Source organism: Pleurodeles waltl, chromosome 4_1 (genome assembly GCF_031143425.1).
Source record: "Pleurodeles waltl isolate 20211129_DDA chromosome 4_1, aPleWal1.hap1.20221129, whole genome shotgun sequence".
In the NCBI taxonomy this organism is placed as follows: Eukaryota; Metazoa; Chordata; class Amphibia; order Caudata; family Salamandridae; genus Pleurodeles; species Pleurodeles waltl.
In genome coordinates, this window is record NC_090442.1 from 357,572,507 (window position 1) to 357,599,685 (window position 27,179).

At 43.6% G+C, this 27,179-nt stretch overlaps 1 protein-coding gene across 23 annotated transcripts in view; it reads left to right on the top strand.

Annotated features, from left to right (window-relative positions):
* PLEKHA5 (pleckstrin homology domain containing A5) overlaps nucleotides 1-27,179 on the top strand; it is a 991,819-nt gene that overhangs the window by 452,915 nt on the left and 511,725 nt on the right. For 10 of the 23 annotated variants that reach the window (XM_069228488.1, XM_069228489.1, XM_069228491.1 and 7 more), the window contains one exon: nucleotides 19,021-19,044. The exons of the other annotated variants lie outside the window; for them this stretch is intronic. In XM_069228488.1, coding sequence (XP_069084589.1) covers nucleotides 19,021-19,044 — 24 coding nt within the window. The remainder of the gene's footprint in view (nucleotides 1-19,020; nucleotides 19,045-27,179) is intronic. 23 annotated transcript variants of the gene reach the window in all.

Consider the following 27,179-nt stretch of genomic DNA (forward strand, 5'->3'; position numbering starts at 1 on the left):
TCAACGTCATATCATTGTTATTACATATCTTTAATTCGTTTTTTAAATAAATAAATAAAAAAACTTCAAGTGCAGCGTGAAGCAAAGCGGGATGCTATTAAAAAAAAATATATATATATATATATATATATATAATTTGTTGCAAATAATAATAATGCAACAAGTATAAATACAATTGTAGAAAACACACATTAAAGCTAAAGTATTTCTGCGGGAAAAAGGCAGTTAATCCGTGATACATAAAATAGGCAGTAAACACGTCAGCTATTTTGTGGAATCGAATCTTGCTTTCCTTGTATGATGTAGTTTCACAATACATCTGCTTCCCTAATTACTCAAGGTCTTTCCATGCAAATTATTTGTCTCATATCCTCTTTGTGTCCTATTGTCTGGTGAAAGCAGGGGTTCAATTCATATGTTATCTTAGTTCAGGGACTTAATAGTTTTTCTCCCCCTGACGTTGAGCCATTGAGTAGACTTATACAGTGAAATGTTACGGGACAGCTCTTCCTCTAGGCACATAATTTTTCCCCAGATCCTCAACCTTGAAGCGTGTCTCTTCATTAATGGAGTCTTAACGTTGGCTTGGTCATGAGACCCAGATTGTTTGATCTTGGTGCTTCCAGCATCAAAGGACAACTTTCGGTGCTGAACAGTGTCTGTTGTGGGCGATGCTGACTGCTGATGTTTTGTCGAGGGCAGCTCCTCGAACAAAGGAAGGCATAGTGCTTTTGGTGCCATTCATTGGTATGGAACCCATGACTGTTTGAGGTTGAACACCTGAGGGGGCATCCTCAATGGGTTTGGGTGCAGAGGAGCATTTGTGTGCTCTGCTTTCTGATTCTGGAGTGGAAACCCACATAGTTGCCCTTCTCTCAAGTGTGGGTTTAATTGAGGCCCTTGTGGATTCTTCTCTTGCATCTGAATCTTGTGAGGGGATAGAAGTATAAATCGACTCCATGTTGGCTAGGGCCTTCCATTTTGTTGGTTGAGGGGACTTCTTCAACTTCTTTGGCAACTGTTGGTGAAGGTGTTACAGGCTGAATATGCCCTTCCATTGTGGTACCTTAATAAACAGATGCTACAGACGCTATGTTGGTCCGACCAAGGGAATTTATGCTTACAGGATGGGCAAAATTTCAAAGTTGGGCTCTTCGTTCCCTTCATACCCCAAATGAATAATTCTTATATGATCTTCCTTTGATTCAGTGCATAAGAAGTCAACAATTTGGGATGTAGTTTGTGTTTATGCCCTTCGGCATTCAACTGTTTTCTCCTGAAATTGCTTGTACATCCATACTCAACATTCTCTTTTATTGATGCTCTGAGTCTCTGGCACCAAAGTTTAATCTTTTATGAACAACAGAATAGAGGGCTCAAGGAGACATTTGAAACTGGTAGTGGGAAAAAGCAATCTGAAGTGGAATCCGTGTCCTGGTGCATTGAGGGTTCCAGTGGGATATTTCACAAGTCTCCTCACAATCCAGACTCTTTCTGCAAATAAAAATACATTGGATTGTTCTGAGCCCAACAATGCATGCCAGGAGTGTGAAAAACATGTGAATCTGCAGCACAACCAACCAGTTATTACAGGTATGTAACGTTTTCCTTATGCAGCCTCAAGTAAGTCAGTCATTCTTTTAGCTGTGAGTAATACCAGTTATACTGTTCAACTTATTTAGCTACATCTGTTAATAATCATCCCCTAGAGCTTGCTTTGATAAAAAATAAAAATAAATGCATGTCTGAAAATTTGAACTCTTAATACTGCTAGTGATACCATGTAAGTCATAGTATACCTCTTTCTACTTCATGTTATATGTTTCCATTGGTGTCACTGGAAACATCCAGAATTTATGGAGTATTTCTGGAAACCCTTGATTTTTAACAAGCCTGGTTCCATTCGTTTTCTGCTATTTAGATCTCTATTAAAAAAAACTAGAGTCTCTCTCCCAATACCCAGTCCTCTGTAATGGCTATGTATATTTTCACTCTCTCTATTGAACATTTTGGTTTTCTTTAAATTCATTTTCAACATTGACAGGCCCGTTATCGTAGCCTAAACTTTTTTCCTAAGCAACCTACTTGTTCTGTGTTCGAACCTAAAGACATCACTTCAGATGGATTTACTTGTAAGTGGTTTTGTAGATATATGCAGAGCCTTTAAAAATTTGAATAGCAGAGAACAGGGTGATACATGCTTTGTGTTTTCTACTTAACATGTGCCCCATTGTGCGTTTCATGTATTATATAATTTTTCATTTATAACTGTGCGTATCTAGTAGAGACGTCTAGCTGCAGATAGCTTACCTTAAAATTATCCCCAGGCATCAGACTGGATCTGGAATTTTTTTTTTGAGCAGTAGCACTGCACACTGTTAGGTGGTGTCATTTGGCTCCACATGGGGTCATCCACACCGGAAGTGACATGCACGGTACCTAAATAGACACTTCCCCAGCCCACTGACATCAGGCCTTTAGGGAGCAGTCGCTCAAGCTCCTTGCTGCTGGACGTGCAAAGCCATGATGTTCTCGATCTCAGGAAAGAGGAAGGTCCCGGGATTTGTTGTTAAGCAACTCCAAGCACTTGTTGCAGTCAGTCGTCTGGGCATTAGGGTAAGTCTCACAAACTGAAGAATAACAAAAATTCAAAGAAGTCTTCGACTTCACCTCGTCAGTCAGTCATCAGATGAAACGAAGAAACGTGGCCTAGCTCCACAGTGGAGCCTGCTTCAGGGATGAATCATCTGTGTGCCCAGAGTTTCCTGGAGCATGAGCAAACCCCGCTCAACTTAGTGAGTTTATGACGCACTGCACCTCATATCTGGATGGCCCGACCTCTCTGGTGCGCCCTTAGGCCCCGGCAGCACAGTCCCAAAACTCATCCCCAACTCTGAAATGGAGTCTGATTGGTATAGTCCGATGCAGACTCTGGCTGGGCCCAAACAGACGTTGACATTCTACCTAGACTGCACTAGACCTTCGCGCTATTAACTCTTCGTGGTCTGTGTCAGAACCAAGAAAGGGAAGGCCATGCAGAACCAAACCATATCCCATGCATTAAGATCTGCTACACACTGGCCAAGAAGCAACCACTTGAGTACTTGCATGCTCATGGCACCAGAGCCAATGCTGCGACCACTGCTTTAGCTTGCGAAGTTACAGTCCTGGACACCTGTCAGGCTGCAAAATGGGCTTTGCTGCTCACGTTCACCAAGCACTATTGCCTGGACAGTCAGGACCATTGGATGGGCACTGTGCCTGTTCGGGCCCGCAGGACTTTCTCATCTAAATAAGGTTGCAGATCCTCCTGTGGGGATATATTACTTGGATATCTATTATAAGGTAAGGAATCTGTGGTTAGAAGTCTCTATCAGATGAACAAGTAAGAGCAGAATCCTTACTGATCGTCCCATCCTCCCTGCTCTGCAAACTGATTTTTAGGTACAGGACTGTTCCCTTTTCAGGGCCGAGTTTCACACACCAGTGATCAGTGTTTTTTGTGGCTCCGCACTCCTCAAGTGAAAAGTCACAAAAAGAAACTGGCATCACAGTGCTGGGGTGACTCCTATATAGGCACCTCACATGTCACTTCCGCTGTGGACGACGCCACAAGTAACTGAACAATGCCACATACCAGTAAGCAGGGAGAATGCTCCCCCAAAAAATTCCACATCCAGTCTGGTGCCTGTGGTTAATTAAAAGGTAAGAAATGTGCAACTGGGTAGTCTTCCTATCAGATAAGGTGTTACTGAAGTTAAGTAACCTGTTCTTCACATAGTATTATTTATGCATATTTACCAGGTAATGTTTGCTTTATTATGTGTTGATAGTGCAGCAATTGTTCATATTTATGTATCAGTGTTGATTATTTATGTAGCAGAGCTCTTGTCTCGTTAGGCCTGATGCAAAAGCATTTTTGAGAAGAGAGACATCTTCAGCTTACCTAGTGAGCTTTGAGCGAGCTGCATGTTGTAAACTTCCCAGCTGAAGCCCATGGATGCAGTCAAGGCCTTGTCTATGCTTTTCACAGCTCGCAATGCATAATAGAGAAGTTTGGACCGTCTCCAGAAATGAAATCTAATTACAAAGAACTTTCTTATTCAGCAGATGTATACCTGTTAGAGGCCATTTGGAAACTCATAGTGGCACTTTGGTGCTCAGTATAGATTCAGCCTGGGACTGGACTGGGAGTGATTTTATCGTAGGCTGGTTTTATTATTCCTTATTTGATTTAATGAATACGATCTACACTAGTTCAGTTCTTTTTAATATACAGTTTTATCAACTGTTTTATTACAACCATTATATTTAATTTTGTAGTAACATCTATTTATATAGCCTGCACTAGATCAGGACATTCATTTTTAATAAAGTTCTATTAAATATAAAGTGTGGATTTCTTGTGCGTGTTCATTCACAGGGAAAAGAGGGCCTGGAACTCACTAACAAATAATGATCCTGTATCTCACAGGACTGATTTTTACCCATCATCCTAAGGTGCAGCATGGGAGGGTACGCGGGTAACAGTTCACCTGACACCCTAGCTGAAGTTGGCAATTTGGCCTCAGCTGTGTTTTCCAGGGAGTTTTGGATATCTAAACAGAGCTGTATTTGCTTATAAAACTGTAAAAGTTTGAGGGGTTCACGGTGGCTAAGAAGGTAATATTTCTCCAAAGATTCAGTTGGATATGTTCTACCTTTCTCATATCAGGTCCTCCTCAGTTGCAGAAAAGTGAGGGGAACAGTTTTTAGCATTAGATGGCTTTCCTGGAGTGGCTGTGGTGAGTTTTCTCAAAAGATTTCCAAGTAAGGCGGAACCAGCAGTGGTAGGCTCACACTTCTTTCCCTCTAGCTACTTAGTCTGTGAAGAGAGGTTTGTGTCAAAGTGTTCAGTGCAAATTGAGGTGGAGTGGTGAGAGCTGAATTAAGAGGTCAAATCATAACTGGTGATGTGGCCAAACACTTGGAAGACTGTCCTCATGGAGGTGGAGTGACAGTGCGAAGCAAGCCAGCACCTACTCACAGACCTGTCAGATTCATTGTTGAGCCATTGGGGGAAGTCCTAAAAAGGGATTGATTTGCTTGCGGCATCACACCGAGCGATCCTTGTACTTTCTGTGGAATTTGCTTGTCATTACTAAGGCAATTAGGGACTACAAATAGCAAAAGCAAAGATCACTGTTTCAAGCCGCGCTCTAGAGCGCTAATAAGGTAGTACAAAGTGAGCAGTGGGAATCCTTCTGAAGATCTAGAACTTGCGAGAGGTGAACAAACCTTATTTCATTCTTTAAAAGTATTTACATTGATATGGATTGAAAGGTAGCTAAAGGTTAGGTGCCTGTTACAATAGTGGAAGAAAATTAGAGGAGCTGGCTGGAAGGTTCTGGAAATTGGATCTGACAGTAGGAGCATGGAGACTCAGGTGTGTCAATTGGAGAGCCAATCTAATTGAATGAAGGTGCCACTCAGAGTATGTAGACTTAAAAAATTGCTAATAATCGGAAGTATTGAACAATGTGCAGTGTTTCGGAGGTGGTGTACTGAACATACCGTCATAAAAGGCATACAGCAATGGTGAAGATAATGAAAGATCTGCAGGGAGAAGGAGGAATAGTGAATAGTTCTCTGAGGTCCTCTGAAACTCTGGAGGTGGTGTGATCAGCAGCAAAACAACTATGTAGCACGGTTAACATTGGGTGCAGTCGAACGTGCACATTACAGGGTGAGCCATTTCAATTACATAACATTATTCAGATGACAAGTATCTGAGGCCAAATTATTGATACAGCAAAAATAAAACAAGTAGCAACTTTCCCGTTCCGGGGGGAGACTACAGCGCCTCTACGATTCATCATCCTCAGCACTCAAGCGTAGCCTATCAGGGGACACAAAGTGTTCACACAAGATCACCCATATATCCAGTTCGACTGATCTTCATGTGAAAGTCCTCTGCTGATGACCACTGTGCCACATCCCTAGCCTGGTGGTCTACCGCTGGCGCTTCCTGCCCCATCCAGGAGATAGCAACCCACCTTCTAGCCAACACCCAGGCCAGCTGCAAGAACGTCTAAGCCATTTTCCACCCTAACTAAGTTCCCCAGCAGACAGAACTGCAGGGTAAGGACACCACATATCGCTGTGGTAAGTTCAAGTCTGTCTACCACTATGGTTCAGTAATCCTTCACTGACAGGCAACTCCAGGCCAGATGCAGAAAGTACCTCCCTGCAGAGCCACAGCGAGGAAAAGCAGCAGCATGATCCGTAAATATACAGTTTAGTGCCGGGCCGCAATGTGGGTATGGTGGAGAACAAAATGAATACATTAAAAAGCTATAGACTGTCCTCATTAGGATGCACACCCATGCCCAGTCCTTATCCGAAAATCAGGCCCCAAGATTAGAGTCCCATGCCGACCAAACTCGCAAAGGTCGGTAAGCAACATCTGCTACTATGGCTTTACACAGCAATCTCACCAGGTGTCTCCCCAACCCACAAGACATCATAGCCTCCAGGGTGCTGGACATGACGGGCACCGCATGGTACATCAGCCTGGCAATAGTGGAGAAACTGACCATGCCTCACCCCAAACTCAACTTGTGCATCCTCAACGGTGATGAAATTCTCATTCGGGTAAAAAATACCCCAATTAAGCGCACCCCCTTTCGGCCTTGCTTGGAAGGGTATATTTGCTTGCACACACAGTAGTGGAGTAAGGATATATATCAGCAGCTCTCGGTGGAACTGCACACTCCAAAGTACCGCCACTACCAGCCTCTAACACACGTGCAGTCTGTCAGACTAGATAAGGCAGGTCCGTCGATATAGCCGACCCTTCTATCAACAATAGCTGGAGATTCTCTCCTCCTACTGTCCCTGTCACCAACCTCTTTTCACAGTTACTGCTGTCAGCCAACCACTGGGCTGTATGCCCCATATGAGTTGCAAAATAATACTCTAGTCGTGGAACCTCAAGTCCCCCTTCTTCATAGCTCCTCATCCAAATGTCCTGGGCCACCAATGCTGTGTTTACCCGCACAAAGAAGTTAAGTAAGCAGTAAATCCATTTGCCTGAACACGCTGGAGGGCAGGGGACAGAGGATACTCTAAATTGTATAAAGAAGATGGTGGAGCAGTACCATCTTGGAGACAGCTATTCTGTCAATTAGCCACTGCGGCAAGGTGTTCCAAAATTGCACTGAAGACCTCAATGAATCTAGTACCCTGCCAATATTATATTGCACCTGGTTCTTTATCGAGGGAGCAACCATCACTCCAAGGTAAAGAAAATGACCCAGCTCCCACTGAAGCCCCAGATCTGGATGCCTAACCCCCAGGAACCCCACCAGTGCCACCAGCGGGAATAATAATGACTTTCTGTGGTTCAGGCACAACCCGGACACCTCCCCTAAACTCATCCAATAGGTGCAATAGTTCTCCAAGAGACTCCATAGGCTCCTTAAGATACAATAGAGCATCACCCATGTATAGTGACAAAAGGTGCTGCAACACTCTTAGTCCTATGCTCCAGTAATGCAGCTCACGGTGGACCCAGATTACCATGGGTTCTAACACCAGCGCAAACATTAGGACTGACCGAGGACATCCTTGCCTGGTGCCTTTCTGCAATTCCCAATTATCCAGCGTATGGTATCCCACCCGAACCCTGGTGCTGGGGCATGTGTAGAAGACCAAGTGGATCCAAGCCCGAAAGTGCGGCCCTAATCTCATGGCCCTCAAGATCTCCAGTAGATACCCTCATGTCTTCTACTTCATGCAAGGTGTGCATTAGTCCCCTCAGATTCATTCCTGTGTTTTAACCTGAGATAAACCTGCATTGATCCTCATGCACCAAGTCCCTCATGACTGGGCTTAGGCAGTTAGCCAGCATTTTACATAGGATCTTAACATCCTTATGTATCGTGAGCGAGCAATACCCGGCTGGGTCTGTCCTATCCCCTCTCGGTTTTGGCAACATATAAATAACCCCCTCTTCATAGTCGTAGGTAGTATCCCGGTGTCTTTCTTTCCAGTAAGACATCTAGGAGTCCCTGCATGAGAGTAGCCGAATAGTCCTGGTAAAATCTTTCAGGAACCCATCATCCCAGGAGCCTTATTCCTAGGAAGCATCCTCAGTGCCATCCTCAACTTGAGTGTGAGGTCAGAGTCCCAGTCAGTGCCCACTTCGCCATCCACGTGAAGGTTCTCAAGATGCCCAAGAAAAGTCTGGATCTGTGTCTCCATAATATTTGGGTTCCCTCTGTAAATCTACTCTAAATGTTGCTGAAATGTGGCCACAACCGCTTCCTGAGTGGCTGCCTACCTATGTAGAATCCAGGCCACAAGCCTTCCTGACTTCTCCCCCTCCCCATGTAACTTTGGATAAATACACATTGAAGCAGTACCATCAGTCTGTCCCATGTGTATACAAAACAGCTCACCTCAGTTTCCTCTCCTTTAAGCCCCGGGTCAGATAAGTCCTGCTTCTGCAGGTCAGCCAGCTCAGCCTCTTCCTCCTGGAGGTCCCTCCGCAATTGCCTTTGCACCCCACACAACAGGAAGTCAGTCACCAATTATGCTCCATGTGTTGAGTCAGCGTCCATGATAGCACCTTTCTTCCTTCCACATTCATCAAATTTCCACTGGAAATCGCCATATTACACTCTGCAGCCCTGCCCCACCTCATTTAGCCTCAGACAGGCATATGATCAAACAGAAACCTAGCCAGGTATGACAGTCACCCAGTCATTTAGGGGAAGCCCAGCCAGCATCACTCAATCCAACCTGCTGTACGTATAAAAGGTGAGGGAGTGGCATGTGTATACCCTGCTCAGTGGGTGTTGCAACTTCCAAACATCAGACTGCCCCATATTATGCATCAGTGCCCTTAAAGCATCCGACATTCGGGGTTTAATGCCCTGGCGAGGGGGAAGCTTATCCAGCGCCCCATCCAATACACAGTTGAAGTCACCCGACCAGTGTGACCAGGACAGATTCACATCCGGGCTAACTAAATCTTGTACGCCATAGAAAAAATCTGGGACATCCGTGTTGGGAGCATAGGTGTTAAGGAGGGAGATGTCCTTTACATCCAGCTGACCCTGAATTCGCACGTATTGTTCCCCCCCCCCCCCCCCCCAGTCTCCGCTTCCAAATAAGCATAGGAGAATAGCGTGCCTGGTACAACCCAAATCAGTACTCCCCTAGCGTATTTAGAGTTAGAAGCGTGATGAACCTGATCCCTCCGTTTCTTACACACTCTCTCAGCTTCAGTATCATCCAAGTGCATCTCCTGTAGATGAGGTGTGCTGATTTTGTGTTGCTTCAGGAAAGATGAGAGCACCCGTCACCAAGCTGACATTCCATGTCAAAAACCTGTACTTATGCCCCATGCATGGAATTCAATAAAGCAGGGAACACTCTCCCATGACCTACAGTGCAGTGACACCCATCATAGTTACAACTCGCACCAATACAATGTAACCATAACAACCCCCCCATTCCCACCCCACCCTTGGACAAGCATAGGAAACATAATGCCTATCCAAATCATGTGCCAGGACCAACACAGCATTCCCTGCACCGTCCAGCAGGGACAGGGTCCCAAGCACTCAGCACCCAACCAGTCAGAACAAAAAGAGAGAAAAGACCACCTACATCTCCCCTCAGGAGGCACAGGTGCCACTTTCCACTGTCAAGACCAGTGAGGGCTACTGCAGTACAGACACCCCCTCGCAACATCTCACCCACTTCAAAACACCCACAATGCGCAAAAGTGTGCAAGCCAGGAAAGTGCCTAGGGGCCACCAGATCATGAGGATACTATGAGTATACTTACAATATATGTAAACCCCACTTCCTGAGAACCACTCTAGTCATTATAGAGAGTCAAGCATCTACTTAAGAGGCTCCAATATGAATAATTTATTGTACAAATAACTAAAATCCAATATAATTAAAACAGAAAAGAAAAACAATCAGAAATACATTTACAATCAAAAGTTAAGTTCATACTGAAAACACTCCATGATTTAAACACAAATACCATAATGAAAGAGAGACGTTCATGCTTATTAGTATAAAACCACTGATGGATATAAAAATAGAGCCAAACTGTCATAGTCCAAACCCCCACCAGGTGCATAATAAACAAAGGGGCTCACAAAACACAGGCCCTAAAGTGATTTAGTGCATTGAATAATCATTTGGTTAAATACCAATGGTGGTTGGAGTCCTACATGCAACGTTAGAGCTCAACAACCTAACCGATAGCAAGCCAATGAGGCAAGAGCGGGAGAAAATTCCAATCCTACTTATCCACTGCTCGCAGTGCCCCTAAATTTAGTTTGGGTGATTTTAATAAATGTAGTCAATAACACATTCAGTATTAAATTCGCTGGGTCCGGGGACTAAAAAATAGCCTGTCGGCAGGAGCGAATTCTTCTTCATTCCATCTACTCCGAAGCAGAGATCTACGTTCCTCAAGTAGAGCTGGACACAGGCAGACCATATCTTCAATAATTTTGTCTGCATTACTACAACCTCTGCATGTCACATCCTCCCCGGGAGTTAACTGCCGTAGGGGTAGCTGTTTCAGAAAACCCCAATCGCCCATCCTTAAGGCCATAAAGGCCTCTTTCAACCAGAACCCATAAGAACAGGAGAGATAGCTAGATGGCATGCCTGGCTTAAAGGATTTAATTACTGACCAGGCATGCTTGCTTTTAGCAAGGAGGTAATGATCCAAATGATATGAGTATAGTTGTGTGATCTTTTTCACACCTAGTTTAAACAGGGAATGGAGGGGTTGCTTGCCCAAAGGTCTTCTGCCTCCAGTCGCCGTTTACATTCAACCAAAAAGTGGGAGTAAGATCCCTTCATTTTTGACTCACTGATTTCTTACCACAAAACTGCCTCCAAGCAACAATCCATAGCTTGATGCAGCTTATGACAGAGCTTCAAGAAAGTGCAGGCATCAACTGCCAGCTAATCTGGAAGCTCCAATTCCAACCGTACCTGCGCGGGTAAAGCAAGATGCGGTACATGGGAGACTCTCTTGTAAATCTTATTTACCAGCCTATTTTATAGGCAGGAGCCTTTGCCCAACAACATTTCCTGACCATAGGACAGTGAGGGGATCATCTTTGCTCTCATAACTTCCATTAGGGGAAGAAAATTTGGACCCTTTAAAACATTGAATAATTTAGAAAAGGCCACCTGCAATGCCACAACTTTGAATTCAAATTTTCTTCTTATGCTTAACAAAGCTGCCCCTAGAGTCGAAGTGCACCCTTAAATATTTATAAGACTGGTCTGAAACAAGTTTAAAGCTCTTGTAATACCAACTGGATCCCAAATGTTTTTTCTGTTTTTCCCTTTCAAAGGAGACTACTTTGGTTTTAAGCAAATTAACTTCCAATTGATTCACAGGAGTATAAGATGCAAGTTGGTTAAGCAGCTGTTGAAGGCCAATCTAAGTGTGACTGAACAATGCAAGATCATCAGCGTAAAGCAGATGGTTAGGCCTAAGACCATCAATCTTAGCGGGGTGAGAGTTAACAGTATCAAGGGGCATTGGCAAATCTGCAATGAACAGATTAAAAAGAAGGGGTGCAAAAACATAACCCTGTTTCACACCACAACTGGTAGAAAATGTTCTAGAATGAGAGCACCCGTCACCAAGCTTAGGCTCCAATACAGTCAATAGTGTTTAATGCACAGAGTCCACCATGACGCCAGGGTCATCAGTCACATGCCGGGCCAATCGAAGCACAGCAGGCCGCCTCCCTCATCAAAGACGGCAGAAACACTGATTCAGCCAACTGCATGGTTACATCCTCCTTGATCGTGACTCGTTGGAAGGACGTGCGTTCAGTCGCTGTCTGCTTCACCAAAGCCAGCACCCCCTGAAAGCCAGAGGCAGGCACTGTGCCTGATCCCAAGTGTCCTCACTCCCCAAGCCAGCCAAAGGAGGATCTGTCCAAAAGCCCCAGCCAGTCCCAGACCTTATCAGGATGTTAAAAAAAACGATAGTTTACCTGCGAAAGAACTTTCAGTTTCGAAGGATACAACATGTACTTCAGTTACAGCTTTTGTTTTGCAGCTAAGAACTATTTGGGCTGCTCCTGTACCTTCCTGGTGTAGTCAGGATATATTGCAGTCCTACTGTCGTCAAACAGAGAGACCTCTTGCTCACGGGCAGCTCGCAAAATACAGTCCCTGTCTGATAGTTCAGGATCATATCTATCATAGTTCTTGTGAGAGCACCAGACGGGAGGCCAGCGATAAACCACCAGTCAAGGCCAAGCATCCCCACCAGAGTGCACCAATCCAGGGACTTAAGATGTCCCCCTTTTTTCCAGAATTGGCTCAGAAGCAGTTGGAATGCCCACATCCATGGGCCCTCAAGGGCCAAACACCACCGCAGATCCTGTCCCGGAGCAAGGGCCCCCATCAGTCTTCCAGTGCCCAGACCTGCTGCTCTTCCTCCAGTGCCAGACAACAGCTGGCTCAATGCCTCTATAGGTCCCTGCCACGGGTGACCATGCACAGCGTAGGGACCCATACACATCTTTTTTGGCCCAACGGTCCCACAGTACACCTCCGGGGGCACCCTTCTCGTGACACACGTCCCCTCCCCACCCTCCCCTATGGCGGCCCCCAGGCTCACTGCACCAGCCGCACATGGCATTCGCCAGCACCACTCGGGCTGGCAGGACCGCCCAGGATCACCACAAGGCCTCACCGGAAAGAACGACCGCAGTCGCCAAGAGGGCATAATCCCCATGTCAGTTGGTAGCCAGGATTGTATGGGTCAGGATGATGTTCACCTCTGCTGATTACCAGCAGCAAGGCAGCAGGATTCCACAGGCTTTAGGACGGATGGGTCGGGAGCTGAGCTCGACTGCATCCTGTCGACCGTCTTGCCAGGCCACAATCACATCATCTACTTAAACCTTCTATCTGGTGCTGTAGTTTGTGCTTTTGGAGAAGGCTCAGTATAACAACAACCTATTTACTTCCTGGACGTTTCTCATGACACTCTAGCAAGAAGAAAGAAATAATTGCAGTGCATTAGTAATATGTAAGCAGCAGGTGGGGGGTGGGGTTTGAAGCTTCCCTGGGATCTCCAGTTAATCTTACAGTGCAGTTATAATGACGACAATGTGTCTTTTCCCCAGGTTGATGCAGCAGAGACATTTGGTACAAGGTTTAAAAAACATAGTGATGGTGACTCAATGATAGGTGAGCAAGTGTTTCTGGTGTTTGGTGGGTCTTCCTGGAAATGAGAATAAACGGTCATCTTCTTAACAACAGGAAGTAACCTCACTGGGCAGAGGTAGGACTTGAAACATGTGTTTTTCTATGGATTTTGTGTCTGTCATATGGGCCCACCCTGGGCTGCTGTTGAATTTATTAGTGTTCTCAGTTTGGAAGTGTAGACTTATGTTAAAAGTTTTGATTCCTATCTTTTTAAGGGATAATATAAAATGTCATTGCTGTTCTTGTGTGATGCATCTTGTGGTTACCCTGGCTCCAAGACGTATTAGAAAGGCAGTCTGTTTAAGAGCGCAGTCGTGATCTTGATTCACTTCTTACAGGCGATTTTCAACATCCGTTCTAGCCATAATTGTGAGAAAAATGGCTCTTTTGACATGGCTAGCCTCCCACTTTTTGCCTGGGATAGGATGTGGTTTCAAAACGTTCCCAGGGCCAGATCTCTTTCCCAAAACTGTTGTGATGCACTGGCATAATTGGCAACATCTTTAGCTGCCACTATAAGTCCCTAGTAAATGGTACTTATGTACTCAGGGCATGGAGTACTAATGGGTAGGCCCCCGATGACAGCGAGACCATTGTGCCACCCTTAGGCACCTTGTATCCAATTGCACTCAGCCCTGCCATTGCGGGCTGTGTGTCCTGGTGCAATCCTAAAATGCAAACATGATATGGCACACAGCCTGTGTGACCTGTCCACTACACACTGCATGCAAAATAGGTAAGCCACCCTTCTGGCAGGCCTTACAGCCTAGGGCATGGCGCACTATAATGCATGTGTGGGCATAGCGTGCATGTGCAATATGCCCCTACTCTGTCCTTGCCAAACTTGGGACATAGTAAGTGTACAGAGCAGCCATTGTAAATGGATGTTCTGGACACTGGTCAGTATGCATTTCACACCTTCATGATGGCCACTCTGAACCCTGGGTTGTTTGGTATTAAACAACTCAAAGCAACAAATCCAAACTGGTACTAGTATTGGATGTATTGCTAAATGTACCCAGGGGCCACCTTAGAGGTGACTTCTGCAAAGCTAACTAGCCTTGGCATGGTTGCTGACTGGTTCCAACCAGTCTGCCACCAACAGAAAAAAAGATTCTGGATCCCTGGGTTGAGGACCTTTGCTTTCTGGGACCAGGAATGTGCACTGCCCTACCTGCGATCTTCAAATGGCTTGCCGCCCTTAAAACTCAACCCCCTGCATCCTGCTAGCAGCAGATGGCTGCCTCCATTGCAAACCCCCACTTTTGGCGGGAACAACAGCGGGAAAATGTATAAAGGCTAGGAAGAGTGGCTGCTCTGTGCCTGCACCACCCATCAGGTGAAGCAGGCAAGGTGACCTCTCCATTTCATTTACCTCCATCTTGCATGCTAGGAAAATAGCCAATCAGGATTAGGGATGTGACCTCCCCCCTCAGAAAGTGGTAACATAGTGGGTGTAGCCACCCTAAAGAAGATGACAAATTAGCCACTACCAGATACTCCCCTAAATGCAGTATTTAGTAGCATCCTTAGACCTGCAGATCAGTTTCGACAGACACAAGGATTCTCCCCTAAATGCAGTATTTAGTGGGCATCCGTAGACCTGCAGATCAGTTTCGACGGACACAAGAAGACGAGCGACAAAGAAGACCCAAGGCCCGAGAACAGAAGTCCTGCTGCAAGAAGAAAAAGGAGCCAAGCCCTGCCTGCTGCACAAAGGACTCAACAGTCGCTGCTGAAGGGTCGACTGGATGTCAGACGGACTCAGAAAGAAACCCCAGAGGACCTCAAACCTTCTAAAAATTGCCAAGAACCTCCCTCCAGAGTGAAGGCGTCAGTCCCTGCAAACGGCAGGCAAGATCCAGTGAAGTCCAGTTCACTGACTGGCAGCTGACCAAGGAACCAGACACAGCAGCTGGACCGAATTTCCCCTGACGGATCCAGAGGACAAACCATTTCCTAGTGGTCCCCCTCATCTGTCCTGCAGAAGCTCCAAGACTTCTAGCTGCTCCTCCCACTCGATCTGGGAACTAACCGAACTTCTCCGGCTGGCCACAGGACATCTCGATGACATCGACCTAAAACCAGAAGGTGGCATGTGTGAAAGCATTGGCTAATTACGCACAAAAACAATATTTTTGCCCAAAGTCATAACCTAAAAAGTACTTACCCAATATTGATGATTTTATAAAAATCTGAAGACATTTTGTAAATTGGTCTAGAGTAATTCTTTTGAGTGTGTCCACATTTATTGATATTGTGAGTACAGGAAATGCTTAGCACTTCTCCAAGATTGGCCTAAATGCTCGACCAAGCTACCACAAAAATTAGAGCATTGGGTGATCTAGTTTTTACCTCGGTGAACGAACGTGGGGTTTGCTCGTGCTCTCTGCACAGTGCACATCGTTTTTGTACACTATATAGAGGGACAGCCTCCTACACGTATTCTCGGTCATTACGAGTGTTTAATGTTTACTGCAAATACTACAGTGTTACTGAAACACGTGTTAGAAATTAAGCTTTTTTATTTCAATAAAATTACTTTAGTAATCATATTGACATGTACAAAAAAGAAAACTACAGTGGCTGTTGTCTGGGGCATACATTTCTAATCAACTTAAAATTACCTATGCCGACATAGTAAATTGAACAGTCACTTCACACTTTGATAGATGTTCTTATTCCCAGCTCAGTGATATAATTACGTACTCATTTTTGACTTTCCAAAGGATGAATGTGTGAAAGGACCGTGGCGTGATGCAAGATTTTGACCTTTGACAACAACCTGTGCAGTGGGTCATATGTATGACTTCATGGGCAGCGCGATTTTTACACAATGTGTGCAGCAATTTTTGGTGTGCAAAGTTGCTTTCAAAGCAATGAACTTGTTATTTTTTTTTTTTTGCTTTTCACATATGAATAGTTATCTGTGTTGCAGAGCAGCACCACAGATCAGTATATAGTGGTGCACTGAGGCTTGCAGTTGGTCCCTGTAATGGGTGTGGTACTAAAATATTGACTGAACATACCTACCTGCATCCAGTAACAAGATAATGACAATATCATCAAAGTAAGTAAACGTGGAGTTAGAATTGTACATTACCCTCCACTATTTGTAGTTCCCTTTATAATATTGTACACGTCGGTATTTTGGAGTCTCTTGTGTTGCAGGGCGATATTATTGTGGTTATTATTTTGACATACAACCCTCGGGCGATATTTTCTGACATCTGTCGGTTATTTAAAAAGGTGTAAACTAATGCAGTTGGGTTTTTCCTTGCTTAGTCTTCATTAAAGTTATTTTATGATGCGGCGTGACCTGTCTGGGAATAATGCTTTCAAATCAGTTATGTTATAGTAAGATATCCTACTCCTTATTTTAGTTGAATGTTCTGAAGGCTTCGCTTCCGTTGTGTGGGAAGAAGCAGAGTTGTTTTATATTTTTCAGTGCCTTAAGTTGTGTGGGCATCTAACAAATGTTAAGCAGTGAAACTAAGCTACATTTCGATAATAAAATTATTCTAAATCTGTGCAGAAAATGGAAATGGAAAGAGTAATTAGATGGTATGTTTTAACAAACTTGCCACTTGAATTAATTTGTACCACCTTTCTTTTAGCCAATTAAGAGTGGGCTGGAATATTGCCAACCTTATAGTTTATGTATTAAGCAAGGGCTTTAAAGACGCATGTGAAATTAACGTAACACACGATACATCCAAGTTCTTGACCGTTATTGTTTCTGAACTATATACAGGGAGTGCAGAATTATTAGGCAAATGAGTATTTTGACCACATCATCCTCTTTATGCATGTTGTCTTACTCCAAGCTGTATAGGCTCGAAAGCCTACTACCAATTAAGCATATTAGGTGATGTGCATCTCTGTAATGAGAAGGGGTGTGGTCTAATGACATCAACACCCTATATCAGGTGTGCATAATTATTAGGCAACTTCCTTTCCTTTGGCAAAATGGGTCAAAAGAAGGACTTGACAGGCTCAGAAAAGTCAAAAATAGTGAGATATCTTGCAGAGGGATGCAGCACTCTTAAAATTGCAAAGCTTCTGAAGCGTGATCATCAAACAATCAAGCGTTTCATTCAAAATAGTCAACAGGGTCGCAAGAAGCGTGTGGAAAAACCAAGGCGCAAAATAACTGCCCATGAACTGAGAAAAGTCAAGCGTGTAGCTGCCACGATGCCACTTGCCACCAGTTTGGCCATATTTCAGAGCTGCAACATCACTGGAGTGCCCAAAAGGACAAGGTGTGCAATACTCAGAGACATGGCCAAGGTAAGAAAGGCTGAAAGACGACCACCACTGAACAAGACACACAAGCTGAAACGTCAAGACTGGGCCAAGAAATATCTCAAGACTGATTTTTCTAAGGTTTTATGGACTGATGAAATGAGAGTGAGTCTTGATGGTCCAGATGGATGGGCCCGTGGCTGGATTGGTAAAGGGCAGAGAGCTCCAGTCCGACTCAGACGCCAGCAAGGTGGAGGTGGAGTACTGGTTTGGGCTGGTATCATCAAAGATGAGCTTGTGGGGCCTTTTCGGGTTGAGGATGGAGTCAAGCTCAACTCCCAGTCCTACTGCCAGTTCCTGGAAGACACCTTCTTCAAGCAGTGGTACAGGAAGAAGTCTGCATCCTTCAAGAAAAACATGATTTTCATGCAGGACAATGCTCCATCACACGCGTCTAAGTACTCCACAGCGTGGCTGGCAAGAAAGGGTATAAAAGAAGGAAATCTAATGACAATGGCCTCCTTGTTCACCTGATCTGAACCCCATTGAGAACCTGTGGTCCATCATCAAATGTGAGATTTCCAAGGAGGGAAAACAGTACACCTCTCTGAACAGTGTCTGGGAGGCTGTGGTTGCTGCTGCACGCAATGTTGATGGTGAACAGATCAAAACACTGACAGAATCCATGGATGGCAGGCTTTTGAGTGTCCTTGCAAAGAAAGGTGGCTATATTGGTCACTGATTTGTTTTTGTTTTGTTTTTGAATGTCAGAAATGTATATTTGTGAATGTTGAGATGTTATATTGGTTTCACTGGTAATAATAAATAATTGAAATGGGTATATATATTTTTTTTGTTAAGTTGCCTAATAATTATGCACAGTAATAGTCACCTGCACACACAGATATCCCCCTAACATAGCTAAAACTAAAAACAAACTAAAAACTACTTCCAAAAATATTCAGCTTTGATATTAATGAGTTTTTTGGGTTCATTGAGAACATGGTTGTTGTTCAATAATAAAATTAATCCTCAAAAATACAACTTGCCTAATAATTCTGCACTCCCTGTATATCGCAATACACTGCCCTTAACACATACAAAATTGTTTAGAAATAGTTCACCTTATGCATTTTGCTGTGGAGTAAGACGTATGTACTGGCTTGTGTGTGTTTGTGGCTATAGGATGATTATGCCATTTTTCATGTTCTTGTTTGTTTTTCTAGCGGTTGTCTATCTTTTTTTTCCCATTGCTTCTTAGGACCCATTAATGCAGAGACTGGCCGATCTTTAGGCCCACTGTTTGATATTTACTGTCCTTTCCCTGCTCACCAGGTTCTCCACTTTCCTATTTCTTCCTAACTTTAGCCTGTCTTGAGACTCCCCTGCTTTGTGCATATGCAAGTGGCCTTTCCGTAATCTCAAGCAGCCCTGAGACTGTGCAAGATTGGCCTTGTTAAAAATTCACTTTTAAGGACAAATTATTAAACAAAACTTCATTTTTCCACACAGGACAGTGACTTACAAGGTGACCTGGTGAGTAAAACCCATCCTACATCCTTTAGCATGTGTTTAACAACGTATACATTAATTGTGGCCCCCTTCAGAGGTGCTGTGGTGGAATGATATGGTGAATGGGTTTCCTTGTTCTTACTTACAACTAGTTTAAGCAACTAATAATAGTTCAGTATCAGCCAGTCGAATGGTTGCGTTTCCTAACCCACAAAACATTTCAGTGTCTGGCTACAGGACTGGAAGACAAATGGAATAGGGAGTGTGTACTCTTTGGAAACAAGCATGGTACAAAACCACCTTGTTGTTTAACAACAAAAACAGTGTTCCACCGAGCAGACACATTAATGTGTGCCTTTTTCCCAAGGTTTCTTTAAGAAATCCGAGATGAAATGTGACTAAGATTTGGATGACACTAATCATTGTTACTGAGAGATTCTTAAATGTTTGTTATGACTCGTTTGTCAGGATGCTATATTTGATGTATCTTATTACATTTAAAGTCTTAACAGCGTGTGTGTTTCTCTTCCCTCTCGCAGCTTTGAACAGCAGAATTGAAGTCAAATACACTATTCTTTTTTCCCTCACAATTAAACGAAAATAGTTTCCTCACTCTTCACGCCCCCCTACTTCCCTGGAGAACCCAACTCAAGGGACCTGCCTGTGTCTGATCTTACCAGTCTGCTGCTGGACTACTAGTAATACTTTGTTTTGGTTATTTTATAGTCAAAATAGGGCAATGCCTCCTTTTAAATTGCCAGGCTTTCCCGGACCCAATGTATCCACTTTCAATTCCATGGAGATTTACCAATTTACCCCACTTAAGAAGGGGCCTACACAATTTTTGTGGACACAAACAGAAACCTATTTGGGGAAATTTCTTACTGAATGACCTGTCATATCAGAGCCTTACTTGCCCCACGCAGGTCCAAGAAGATCCTCCTGGGCATTACTTGGCTCTTGGAGTAACTATGCATAATTACTATGCATCTTTTGTCTGGAAGAATGGTTTTTAAGCAATATTGTACAACTTCTGGCTAATGAGGCAATTAATGTCCACCATTACTTTGTTGGAGAGTTCTGAAGATTCCTGCAACATTCATAATACCCTTTTCTTTCACTGGAAATAGCACTCTAATGTTTCCATTCTTTAGCATGAATCCAACATTCTACGCATCAGTAGTAAATATCTGATAAATTATAGAAGTTTATCCTTATGCAGCCTCCCATCGCTCACATGATAGAGAACACGTTTCAACAATTTCTTGCAAAATTTGAGCAATCCGTGTTTACTGACTAGCCGATAGTAGCACTACTGCGATAAGTGAACAAGCAACTATATATATATATATATATATATATATATATATATATATATATATATACATATATATGTTCGGTGGCATGTGTAGCTGCAGATACACATGCTGTGCATTATACTTCTGCCATCTAGTGTTGGGCTCGGAGTGTTACAAGTTGTTTTTCTTCAAAGAAGCGTTTTGGAGTCACAGGATTGAGTGACTCTTCCTCTTCAGTTCCTTAAGCATGGGCATTGACTCCGTTAGATTGTTTTCTCTCCGCCATCTGGTTCGGACGTGTTTCCTTTTTGCTCCAAAAGGTCGATTCGGAAAACTTAGAAAACGCCTTATTTTCATTGGTATTGTATCGATCTGGTTTACATCTTCCATCAACACATCGGTACCGTCGGAGAAGACGTTACTCGCCCTTCGGGGCGCATGCGCGTGCCCAACTCGGACCTAGTCGGGCTGACCCCGTGGAAGTCTCATGGATCGGACTCGATTCCGAGTCTGTCCTCAGTGCCACGCAAAATTCCCTTATACAGACCAGCATCTCGTCTGTAATCTTCGCCTTTCCCCCAGATCATTGGGAAGAAAATTGTGAGGCCTGTCGATCCTTCCGGTCCAAATAGACGCTTTGAGACAGGAGGGCACGAAGACTCGAGATGGCGCCCAGAAGCTCCGAACACCTCAGCGTGGAGGAGGAAGAGATGATGCAGACAGGCGGTCTCTGTCCGAGGTTCCGACTCTGACCAAGAATCTGAGAAGGACAGACCAGTCACGGCAGGAAAGCATGTGAGTACACCTGCCCCTGTATCATCACAAAGACACAAGCATAAGGCCTTGTGTACGCCACTGCCGGAAGGCCATGGCTCGGCCTGAAAAAAGACATCCGGTGACCAAACTGCCAGTTTGGCACCGAAAAAGGCCACTCCTCCGAAGCCATCGGAGTCAATAAAAGGCTCTGTGTCCGACTCCACTAAACATCATTTTTTGGAGTCGAAAGTTCAGAAATCCCTTTCAGAGCAAAGAACATCCACTACACCAATTTTTTCAATACCGAAAAAGCCGGTTTTGGAACCGAAAAGAGCAGGATACACAGAGGAACATGGACTTTCAAAAGACTAAAAGAAAGCCACAAAACCTCTGTAGAGGAGACTCAAGTACAGCCAATACTTGAAGTAATGGATGAGAGGCAAGCTAGGATTCATATCCACAAAGAAACCGGCAGAATCCTAACAGCACCTCCTCTAAAACCTAAGAGGAAATTAGCCTTTCAGGAGGGATTGGACACTACGCAGCCTCCAGCTAGAGTGCCAAAGCCAAAGGAGAGACCACCACCTCCTCAATTTTCTCCTCCTCATTCTCCTCCTCACTCTTCACACCTGCATACCTTTCCTCCTACCAATCCTACACCAATACAGTCACCATCACATTCATTTGACTCACAACAGGACAATGTAGATCCATGGGATCTTTATGATCCAGATCCCTTTCCCAACAATGACCCGGACTGCTATCCCTCTAAGCCTTCACCACCCGAGGATAGTACCGTGTACAATCAGGTTTTAGCTAGGGCTGCAGCATACCCTGGGGTCACCATGCACACTGAACTGTTGGAGGACGATTTTTTGTTTAATGCACTCTCCTCCACACATTCAAAATACCAGTCTCTCCCTATGCTCCCCAGCATGCTAAAACACGCTGATCAAATATTTAATGAGCCAGTTAAAGCAAGGATAATTACTCCCAGGATAGAGGAAAATATAAACCACCTCCCTCTGATCCTGATTACATAACTCAACAAATCCCTCCAGATTCAGTAGTAGTAAGCGCTGCCAGAAAAAGGGCAAACTCAAAGTCATCAGGTGATGCACACCCACCAGACAAAAAAAGCAAGAAATCTGATGCTGCAGGGAAGAGAGTTGCATCCCAGGCAGCAAATCAATGGAAAATAGCCAGCTCACAGGCGTTGTTGGCTAAATATGACAGGGCACATTGGGATGAGATGCAAGACATAATTCAGCATCTCCCCGAGGAACATCAAAAAAGGCCACAGCAAATAGTGGAGGAAGGGCAAGCCATCACCAATAATCCGATTAGGTCTGCCCTAGACGCAGCAGAAAACAGCTTCCAGGAGTGTCAACACTGCTGTGACAATAAGGAGGCATGCATGGCTCAGGTCCTCTGGTTTTAAACCTGAAATCCAGCAAGCGGTGTTAAATATGCCATTCAATAAAAAACAACTTTTCGTCCCAGAAGTTGACACTGCAATTGAGAAATTGTGCAAAGATTTGGACACCGCAAAAGCTACGAGTGCACTTACACCACACCATACAGGGGGTCCTTTCGGAAACCTCAGTTTAGAGGTGGATTTAGAGCTCAAACAGCAGAGGCATCCACATCGCAGGCCATACCAACCTACCAACCACAATACCAACAAGGTGGTTTTAGGGGCACATATAGGGGGCATTATCCCAAAAGTAGAGGGAAGTTTCAAACTTCTAAACAAACTCCACAGCACCCTAAGCAGTGACTTGGCTTATCCCCTTCCACTCCACACCTCTCCTGTGGTTGAAGACTGCAACAGTTCCACACCAATTGGCAAAACATTACCACAGACAATTGGGTACTGTCAATTATCCGCAATGGTTATTGCCTAGAATTGATACAAACTCTCCCAAACATTCCACCAAAACAACACAAACTATCCACAGAACACATCCATATGTTACAGGAAGAAGTCAAATCTCTGTTACTCAAACAAGCCAAAGAAGCCATCCCACAAGATCAAGTAGGGACAGGAGTTTATTCTCTATACTTCCTGATTCCCAAAAAAGATGGCACCCTCAGACCAATATTAGATCTCAGGACCCTCAATCTTTACAGCCTGTCAGAACACTTTTACATGGTAACTCTTCAAGATGTAATCCCATTACTCCAAAAACACGATTTCATGGCAACATTAGACTCCAAGGATGCGTATTTTCATATACCCATCCATCCGGCGCACAGAAAATATCTCAGGTTTGTCATTCAAGGAAAGCGCTATCAGTTCAAAGTGTTGCCCTTCGGAATAACAACAGCACCAGGGGTATTCACAAAGTGCCTAGCGGTAGTCGCAGCCTACCTAAAAAGACAACATATACATGTCTTTCCATATCTAGACGATTGGCTAATAAAATCAAACAGTCATACGCAGTGTCAAAACCATACGCATTACATTATACAAACACTGCAGATGCCAGGGTTCTCAAATTACCAAAAAACGCATCTACAACCTGCACAAATACAACAGTATCTGGGTGCAATACTAAACACTCAAAAAACGCTAGCATGTCCAAATACGCAAAGAATACAAGCATTCCAAAACATAATCACACAGATACAGACAAATCAACAGAGCACTGTCAGATTTGTCATGAAAATTTTAGGGATGATGGCATCATGTATTGCAATTGTTCCACATGCAAGACTAAACATGCGGCCCTTAAAACAGTGCCTTAGACAATAATGGTCACAAGCACATGGTCAACTTCAAGATCTAGTGTTGATAGACCGCCAAACATACATGTCCCTTCAGTGGTGGAATTCCACAAATCTAAACAAAGGGCGGCCATTTCAAGACCCTGTGCCTCAGACCATATTTACAACAAATGCAGCAATGATTGGTTGGGGAGCTCACCTCAACAATCACAACATTCAAGGACAAAGGGATGAAACACACAAACAGCTACACATAAATCACTTGGAGTTGTTAGCTGTCTTCCTGGCACTCAAAGCTTTTCAGCCTCTTCTCACACAGAAGAATGTCCTTATCAAAACAGACATGACAACCATGTATTACCTAAACAAACAAGGAGGGACACATTCATCCCATCTCTCCCTTCTAGCCCAGAAAATTGGGAAATGGGCAATCCACAACCAAATTCACCTGGTAGCACAATACATTCCACGGATACACAACCAATAGGCAGATGTTCTCAGCAGAAATCATCAACAAACACACGAGTGGGAAATTCACCCTCAAGTACTTCAAAAATACTTTCAAGAATGGGGAACACCAAACAGAGATCTGTTCGCCACAAGCAAAAACGCAAAATGCCAAAACTCTGCATCCAGACACCCACATCCCCTATCCAAGGGCAATGCTCTATGGATCAAATGGTCAGGGATATTTGCTTACGCTTTTCCCCCCTCTCCCACTCATTCCGTTTGTAGTCAACAAATTGTGTCAAAACACACTCAATATGATACTCATAGCACCAACGTGGGCCCGTCAACCGTGGTACACAACATTGTTAGACCTGTCAGTAGTACCACACTCCAAACTCCCAAACAGACCAGACCTGTTGACACAAAACAAAGGACAAATCAGACACCCAAATCCCAACACACTCAATCTAGCAATTTGGCTCCTGATGTCATAGAGTTTGGATATTTAAAACTACTATCAGAATGTATGGAAGTTATCAAACAAGCAAGAAAACACACTACTAGACAGTGCTTTGCTAACAAATTGAGAAGATTTGTTTATTACTGCCTATCTAAACAGATTAGCCCTCTTACAGCATCAATACAAGATATTGTATGCTATTTACTTCATTTACAAAAATCAAATTTAGCATTCTCTTCCATAAAAATACATCTTACAGCAATTTCAGCATATTTACAAAATGTACAGTACAGCTCCTTATTTAGAGTTCCTGTAATTAAAGCTTTCATGGAAGGCTTAAAACGCATTATTCCACCCAGGACACCGCCAGTTCCCTCTTGGAATTTAAACATAGTGCTTACGCGACTTATGGTTCCACCATTTGAAGCTATGCACTGATGCCAAATGCAATTCATAACATGGAAGTTTGCCTTCCTAGTCGCAATTACGTCATTGCGAAGAGTCAGTGAAATTCAAGCATTTACTATTGAAGAACCGTTCATACAAGTACACAAACATAAAGTAGTACTAAGAACAAACCCCAAATTTCTTCCAAAGGTAGTATCACCTTTTCATATAACTCAAACAGTGGAACTACCAGTCTTCTTCCCACAACCAGATTCTGTGGTAGAAAGAGCTCTACATACATGAGACATTAAAAGAGCACTAATGTTACTATATAGACAGAACAAAACCATTCAGAAAAAACAAAAAGCTGTTTGTAGCTTTTCAAAAGCCTCATGCAGGTAACCCCATTTCAAAACAAGGATTAGCAAGATGGATTGTAGGATGCATCCAAACATGCTACATTAAAGCCAAAAGACAACTTAGTTATTCCTAAAGCACATCCTACAAGGAAGAAAGGTGCTACAATGGCTTTTTTAGGGAATATACCAATGGCTGAAATACGTAAAGCAGCTACTTGGTCAACACCACATACATTCACTAAACACTACTGTGTAGATGTTTTAGCATCACAACAAGCCACAGTAAGTCAAGCTGTCCTCAAAACATTGTTTCAACCAACTTCAACTCCTACAGACTAACCAACGCTTTTATGGGAGGGCAAACTGCTTTGTAGTCTATGCACAGCATGTGTATCTGCAGCTACACATGCCACCGAATGGAAAATGTCACTTACCCATTGTACATCTGTTCGTGACATGTTCCGCTGCAGATTCACATGCACCCTCCCACCTCCCCGGGAGCCTGTAGTCGTTTAAGTTAACAACACTTGTAGATATGTGTGTGTGTATATATATATATATATATATATATATATATATATAATATAGATTTGCATTAGCATGGACATCTCTCTTCTTTATTACCTACATACTCTATAACTCCTACCTTACTCTCTGCGGGAAAACAATCTAACATGGAGTCGATGCCCATGCGCAGTGGAACCGAAGAGGAGGAGTCACTCGATCCTGTGACTCCAAAACGCTTCTTCGAAGAAAAACAACTTGTAACACTCCGAGCCCAACACTAGATGGCAGAAGTATAATGCACTGCATGTGAATCTGCAACAGAACATGCCACGAACAGATGTACACTGGGTAAGTGACATTTTCCATATACACACTTTTTATTAAACATACTTTAGAACATCTCTAACCTTTTGTGGAAATCCACCAAACAGCAGCTTTCCTCTTGGAAAGAGAGCTCCTATAATCTAACATCCAGTGATATGTTTGCCATTTTACAGTTGCATGTCAACTCTGCAGTTACATTAAAAAGATACTGGAGGCACAGGACCCATTTGAAGTGGTTCCTGGACAATTTCTGCATGGCAATTAGTTTTATCTGGTACAGTCAGAGATATCTAGACAGATTTCCCCAATTCACCTCCTATGTCTAGTACTAGAAGGTATTCTACGGTTGGGCAAAGGTCATGATCATGATTGCTTAATGTACACAACCTTAAAATGAGACCAAAAGAGGCCTACATTGAAGGCAAGGAGCACTTGGGAGATATAGGTGATCAAATTATAGCTAAAGATTGGACAGTAACATGTGACATGGTGAAGAAGGTGTAAGTTAATTCTCTGTTTAAATTAATACATTTCTAGTTTTTAGCACACACTTTGCCGATCATTCTAAGTAGAATCTACCTGGATAGGCATGCAGGATGGTAGAGATGTGGGTTTATACATTTTATTGTGTACCTGTATAGGGGTGACAGACGTCTGGACAGAGGTCACCACACAACTACATAGAACGATAGAGATACAAATTGTTGTTTCTCCACTTCACTACTTATTATGTATTATTGTCCCCCCTGAAAGCTCAAGCAAATGCAATATTAGTTCTTACAGTTGGCTTTATAATTGGCAAAGAGACACATTGCTATTAGTAGGATGGTTAAACGTAACCCAGCGTGAATTTGTGGGCAAGGCACTCAATGGAGTGTGCACTATTGG